The sequence below is a fragment of the Triticum aestivum genome, chromosome 2D (genome assembly GCF_018294505.1).
Source record: "Triticum aestivum cultivar Chinese Spring chromosome 2D, IWGSC CS RefSeq v2.1, whole genome shotgun sequence".
Classification (NCBI taxonomy): domain Eukaryota; kingdom Viridiplantae; phylum Streptophyta; class Magnoliopsida; order Poales; family Poaceae; genus Triticum; species Triticum aestivum.
Genome location: NC_057799.1, coordinates 29,558,919 through 29,566,512, shown reverse-complemented (window position 1 = coordinate 29,566,512; position 7,594 = coordinate 29,558,919). Strand labels below are relative to the sequence as shown.

Below are 7,594 nucleotides of genomic sequence, written 5' to 3'. Positions count from 1 at the left end.
CGAAGAAGCAACCTACCTATCCCATCATGGTGTACTGCCACGAAGGACTAGCCTCACTATGGTAGATCTTGACGAAGTAGGCGATCTCCAAGCCCTTACAAACTTCTTGGGCGCTTCACAATAGTTGAAGACTTCTAAGCACAGGTAGCCGATCTAGGAGACACGCACCCTCCAAAAGTTATAAGATGAGGTAGCTCCCATGAATCTCTTACACTTGTGCTTCAAAACATAATCTCCTCTTGCACTCAAACTTTGACAAGATTTGGCTTAGCATTTGAGAAGTAGGAGTGGAAGCAAAGAGGGGTTTAGATCCAAAGGATTGGATGTTGAAGTAGAAAACCCTTTAAAATTAGGACAAGGAGGTGGTGTTCTATCTCAAAACACATGATATGAGGGGAGTTTGCTTCAAGTGGACTGATGGGATAGGTGGGTATAAATAGGCTGGACCAGAAATCTGACTGTTACCGGCAATATTGCACAACTCGTAAGTTGTAGAGTGTTTAGCTCCGAGGCTCTGACGTTAATAAAAGAGGCCACTATAAAAATCACTCGGTCAATCTCGAATGAAGTCAATTGGAGGCTCCAAAACACACACTTGGGCAGTGGCACACTCTTTGTAACCACTTCGGAAATTCCGACTGGATTGCTCCGGAATTTCGATGGGATAATAGAAGGTTTACCAAATGCTTCTGTGGTTCCAAATGCAATGGCTGGCAGCTCTGAATGGCCAGGGTTTTACAATATCTATATTTGGTACATTGTTCAGCGGATCCGACCGGCAGAGCTCAGAAGCTCCGATGTATATGGAAGATAGGTAGACATAGTGGAGGAGAAATGAAGACTTTTGAGGACTTATGGAGTTGACCTTCAATCACTCGAGAAAAACTCATTATAGCTTCCTCATCTCCTTTTGATAGTATTGGCATGCCTAAGAACTCGATGTGATCTTGGATCACTCAAATGACAATGGTGAATCCTTGAGCTTGACTAACACATGTCATCATGTTGATTTGTGGGGGTCACCTTCCATTTCCTTCGTTGCAACATAAGAAACTTTCCCGAAATCATCTTGTAGCAGGCATTAGTTTCTTGAGATATGTTGAAATTAGTTACCAAAATCTACCTTGGGGAATGGACGAACATTCAATCGCCCAAAGGGTTAGATGTGCCTTCAATTATCATTGTTGTATAAGGAGTTTTCTGCATATTTAACACACATGTACGTATTTATGCTATGACTATGGCCTATTGAAAATACAAGTTGCATATTTCTCACTCTTAACAACTGTAAAACACACTGATAATAGAACTGATATAATTCGTTGTGCATAAGCAACTTACTATGAACTAAATTGCTAAAGTACTGGAATGTGCACTATATGCCACACCCTCACTCTCTATTAATGTGGATATTTTTGTCAGATATCTTTCGTACTTATAAATGTTTGAGTTGATGGCGAGTTCACATACTAAATAAAAAAATGTACTTCTACCTACATGTGGGACTAGCAGCCTTTCAAGAGACATAAATAAACAAATATAATTTTACTCACCTCTTAGATCTAACCCCAATAAACAAAGACACACTACCCTAATTGAGAGAATAATACTCCTGTGAAAAACATAAGTACAAAATGCAAGTGTGTGACTCTAACTCTAAAACATAATCTTGATTTTAGTTTCTCTTTCCATCCAGTTCATGCAGTTCCATATCTGATCCTGTCCTTGTTAGTTTTATAACGCTAGCTGGATTCACCCAGATGCAGCACATGTACGTGCAAAGCTAGCTCCAAACAAGCACACAAGCAGCTTGACTGATTTCCTGCCTAGCAACAGTACGTGCGTGTCTTGCCGTATGTATACTTGAACTAGAGGCTAGCTTCAACTTGGCAGAACGTCTCGTGGCGACTCGCATACTTGCAAACGAAAAAAACAGATCGGAGATTTTTGGTTAGCCACAGGGGCGTGTTGCTCCTGGCTTTGTCTTCATTGCTTCGATGATCTAGTTTACAACGTGGGATTACATAGGTATAAATAGCAGCTAAACTACCAATATCTATCCTATGCGGTGATTGCCTCCAAGCCCGTACCGGACAAGGAGTGCACGTCGTGGTTAATCCCACAGTCCTCATATCTGATCCATGATCTTTTACCTGCAACTTACTCACGCCTATTCTCCTATCTATAAAGTTCAAAATGTCATCTGACTTATAAATCTTGCAACGGATCAACTATGGTCGCTTAAGATTCTCCAGCGACCGCATCATAATATTTATTATATTTTGCTCTCTTTTTAATAGTGAATCCTGCAATAGCCCCAAGACACCATAATTTTTGACGATCTCGTTAGCTGATGGTCTAATTTCTCATCTTTTTTATGGGATGGCTTGGTAGCACCACATGGGAGTGTATGATTTCTACTGATAGCCAGTATGGCATTTTTATTTGTCTTTGAAACACACAAGTGCTTGCGCAAAATAAAAGGCACTAACACAAACCAAACTCTGTCTGCAGATTCCAAGCTATATTCTGATGTGCCCTTTTTGAGCAGTGAAATTCTGTGGCTTAACTGCCACAGAGAATAATGGCAGAGGGGGTGATTCTTTTAGCGGTGACGAAGATTGGCACTGCTCTGGGAAATGAAGTGATAAACAAAGCTGGTCCGCTGTTCAGAAACTTCAAAGCACAGGTAGGAGAACTCCAAGGTGGAATGAGCCGTATAAGTTGCGAGCTCAGGCTGATGCATGAGTTTCTTTGTACGATGGATATACGCAATCGGAAGGACCAAGTATATGGAATTTGGATGGAGGAAGTGCAGAAAGTAGCACACCGGATTGAGGACATAGTAGATGAGTATCTATTCCTGGTAGGGCAGAGACATGACATTGGATGGAGGTTTTATCTGATGAAAGGATTCAAGCAACCAGAAGCTTTGCTTTCTTTAAACCGGATAGTCTCTCTGATAAAGGAAGCAGAGGCCAGTCTTCTGCACCTCTTCCAAGCAAAAGACCGATGGGTTCCAATGGCAAACAACGGCCCTGCTGATAACTCTGGCTATATTGTTGAGAGGTCCCAACATCTTGCAAGCACTTCTCATTCTATTAGTGATGAAGATCTTGTGGGGGTTGAGAAAAACAAAAAAGACCTACTGGAGTGGCTAACAGTAACAGATAATGAGATGGAAGGCTCTACAGTAGTACTGTATGGCATGGGAGGCCTTGGCAAAACTGCTCTAGCTGCAAATGTGTATAAACAGCAGAGAGAAAACTATGACTGTCATGCATGGGTATCTGTCTCACAAACATATTCGCCAATAGATCTCTTGTGGAAACTATTTAAGGAACTTCATCGTGATGGGGAAACTGCTCCGACCGAGATCAATACAATGGACTTGATCTATATAAAAGGTAAACTCAGCAAGTTTCTAGAGCAAAAGAAATACCTGATTGTGCTGGACGATGTCTGGAAACAGGAAGCATTCAATGATTTGCTAGGAGGACTTGCCCCAAATACTAAAGGAAGCAGAATAGTCATTACGACGCGCAATGACGATATAGCTAAGCTGGCGTCCGAAGGACGTGCACTAAAAAGTGAATGCTTGCCATATGATGAGTCAAGGTTACTCTTCTGTAAAAAAGCTTTTCGGATGGATGATTGCCCTGCCGAGCTGGAGGTCCACACAAAGGAGATAGTGGATAAATGTAATGGTTTGCCCCTTGCTATTGTCTCGGTTGGAAGTCTCTTGTTTGTGCGCGAGAAGAATCCAACAGAATGGAAACGAATCCATGACCAGCTAGGTTGGGAGCTAGCGCATAACCCAGGGCTTGATGATGTGAGGAATACTTTGTATTTGAGCTTCATATACCTTCCTACATACCTGAAGAGTTGTTTTCTGTACTGTGCCTTGTTTCCAGAGGACTGCACTCTTCACAGGAAGGTGCTCATCAGACTATGGATTGCAGAGGGGTTCATTGAGGAAAGGGGTCATAGTACATTGGAAGAAGTTGCAGAAGGCTATTTGAACGAGCTTGTCCACAGAAATATGCTGCAGCCTCTGGAATGCAACTCATTTGGCAGAATAAGATCTTTCAAAATGCATGACATTGTTCGTGAGTTGGCAATTGATTTATCCCAGAAAGGAAGTTTTGGTCTTGCATATGAGTATGGGAATCATGGTATCCTGGACACAAACACTCGTCGCTTGGTTGTATCTAAATGCAGCACTGATATTTTGTCACATTTACAGCTACCTCGTCTTAGATCTTGCATCATATTTGATAAGGCCATGCCATCATCCAGAATACTTGATTCTGTAGCAGATAAGTCTAAGTACATTGTAGTCCTGGAACTACGTGGCTTGTCGTCCATTGAGCAAGTACCAAGTGCTGTTGGGTGTCTTTTTAATCTGCGTTATTTTGGATTGCGCGATTCAAAGGTGAAGATCCTCCCAAAGTCTATCGAGAAGCTCTCCAACTTGTTGACATTGGATATTTTCAACAATATGATACAAGAATTGCCTCATGGGATTGTCAAGCTGAAGAACTTAAGGCACTTACTTGTTGAGAGAATTGTAGATCCGTCACATCGAGCTTTTATATGTCGCCATGGTATGCGCATCCAGAAGGGTCTATCAAATTTGACTAATTTGCAGACGCTGAATACAATTGAAGCACGAGAAGATTCTATTAAAGAGCTGGGGGAGCTGAAGCAACTAAGGAGCTTGAGGATAAGTAACCTGAAGGAAACCCACTGTGCGCTTTTTTGCAAGTCCCTCTTGAAGATGCAACTCTTGAATCAATTACATATTACCATGAGTGACAAGGATGGAATTCTTCAGTTGAATGAGCTGAAAACCCCACCCCTCAACCTTCAGAAACTCATTCTAAGAGGGAGATTGGCAGAAGAGACATTTCAGTCTCCTCTTTTCCAGAAAGGAGGAAAGAAGCTATGTGGACTATATCTTGTTTGGTCGTGTCTGCCAGAAGATCCCCTCCCATCCATCTCAGGATTGGATAACCTGACAGAGCTGCATCTTACAGAAGCATTCGTCGGGAAAAAATTAACATTCAATAAGGGATGGTTCCCCAATTTGAAGTCTCTGAAACTGCGTGACTTGCCTTCTCTAAATAAGCTAAAGATAAAGAAAGGTGCCATGGCAAGCCTCCATATTTTGCAGCTAGTGAACCTGAGAAAATTGAAGGATGTTCCAGCTGGCCTTGAGTTTCTTACAACCCTCCAAAGTCTAAGTTTTCTCCATATCACTGAAGAGTTCCTTGTGTTGCTGAATGAATATTCTGGGATTAAGGAGATCCCGGTGTGGTATTCTATAGAAGATCAGCCTGTGACAAGGAAATGTAAGTCACTCATCAACTAGTTAGTCTCTACAGTTTTTTACAGCACATTTTGTTATAACAGCAAATCTTGTATTGTCTCTGTAACAAAATGTTTCATGTTTTTTAGTCTCGATCTAAACCAAAAAAAAACGTCTTGCATTTTGATATAGAGGGAGTAATAAATAAATCAAGTAGCTTAGGATCTAAGGTAGAGAATATCCACACACAAAATTGCTTCCTTCAGGGTAACAGAAATACCGCCAAACATCATTAATTGAAACTTCACTAGAACCTTTGCTCAGTATGTCCATGGTTCCCGTTCAATAAAAAAAAAATAGCGATACTGAAACTTCTCTGCAACAGATGTGGCGTGGTGTTCGTCGGGGCTTGTCGGCCTCTAGGCACCATGGGTATGCCGGCGCCGACGAGTGCCCGGCGTGGTGACGCTGGTGGACGTGGTGGTCATCTTCTTCCAGAGATGGCCGGCTAGAGGCTTGGTGATCGGATCTCGAGATCCATCATCTAGTCCCGGCTGCGAGTAGGGGAGACATGGTTGCCGGTGAAAACCGAGCCGACGGCAGGCGATGGCGGCGTTCTCGCCGTTACCTTGATGGAGGCATCGTCGTGTAACTACTGTCGACCCACTCGTGCTGCTCCGGGGGAAACCCTAGGATCTGGTGTTCCAGATCGGACGATGGCGGCACTGCGGTGTCGTTTCTCTTTTGGGAGCATCGTTTGTGAAGCAGCGCTGGAAGTCAGAGGCAGAAGGTGGAGCGGCTTTGTCTTGCACGGAGCTTTGGTGGAGATGTCAAGTCATGCCTGACCGACAGGTGCTACGCTTTGTCATGCCTGGTCGGCAGGTGCTACGCAAGATAGACCTTTCAAGGACTTCAAGCTGTGTTGGCTGGTGGTACTTGGCAGCATGGCGCTGAGGTGTATCAGTGGCGACTGCGACGTGCTCAGCTGTCTGCGCGCAGGGAGGAGGTGCCGTTGGACGCCGTGGTGGCGTCGACGATCGCTAGACCGAGCAAGGTTGATGCATCAGTACAGTTCTGAAGATGGAGCGGTGGCAGTTGGCGGCGGCGGCCTCTGAGAGCACGCCGGAGCAGTGTGTGCCCCAGACCCGGCAAGTGGCTAGGTTGGGGTCTCAGGTCTTAGATGTTAGGCTTGTCTGCGATGTCTGTTTGGTATTACGCCCAGGCTATCTGCGCCCCTTCATCAACTAGATAGGTGTAGCGATAGTTTGTTGCTTAGACGGCGGCTTTAGTCTTACTGTTGTATGACTTTGTAAGGTCTTGTGAGAATAATTAATAAAGTGGTCGTATGCATCGCCCAGATGCAGAGGCCGGGGGTCATCCTCCTTTTCTAAAAAAAAGATGTGTGATAAACTTAAGAGAAATTTTCCAATGTACTCCCTCTGTACCAAAATAAGTGCCGTTGATTTAGTACAAAGCCACACTTATTTTGGAACGGATGGAGTATATGTAAATCCTTCCCGTGGAATATGCAGAGAAAAATTTCGATGGTCCTCCATTTATTTTTATGATTAGTCAATATGAAAGTATTAACAATTCTTCTTCTCAGGATTAACCTGGTCTCCTCAAGCAGAACACCATTATTGCGTAAGTCTGGGCTACAGCATCCTGCATACGGCCACTTGTCAACTGCCTCGATGATCCTTTCCAATATTGGTGCATGAACAATATGAAATAATTGCGGGGTTCCTATTATCTTAAGTTCTTGGTGTATTCTGCGTGCAGAATAAAAATGTTCATATTTTGGTTTGAATTAAATTAATAATTTGGTGGGTATGGCACCCCACTGGCATATACTGTTCCAACGACTGTTGAATCATTCATGGAGCGAATTGCCCTTCAATGTTACAGCCAAGTATTGTATCATTCAGTGAACATGGTGTACTGAATGTTTTATTACTGCTTGTATGTTTTTCATCTTGGTAAAAAGATTAAAAATTAAGGTATATCTGCCCGCACTTGTTGCGGGAGTACTTTGCAATATGTTTCAGTGATATTTGATTGTACGGAACATGAATATTTGATATAATAATTTGAGAGCTGAAACTTAAAGTTTGATTATTTTATAGTTTTGAAATATTTATTAAACATAAATAGCATGCAGAATGGAAATTCTCATGCATGTTTGCATGTTGAAGCGGGTTTATTTCCTATGCATAATTGCATGTTGAGTTGAGGTGGGCCTATTACCCAAAATGGTTTTTGTCCCGCTTTATATATAAAACA

General features: G+C 42.8%; 1 protein-coding gene across 1 annotated transcript; it reads left to right on the top strand.

Annotated features, from left to right (window-relative positions):
• Nucleotides 1-2,527: 2,527 nt before the first annotated feature.
• LOC123048474 (disease resistance protein RPM1-like) lies at nt 2,528-7,288 on the top strand. Its single transcript, XM_044471568.1, has 2 exons — nt 2,528-5,354; nt 6,918-7,288. Coding segments are annotated over exons 1-2 (2,772 nt in total). The 5' UTR covers nt 2,528-2,584; the 3' UTR covers nt 6,920-7,288.
• Nucleotides 7,289-7,594: the final 306 nt, after the last annotated feature.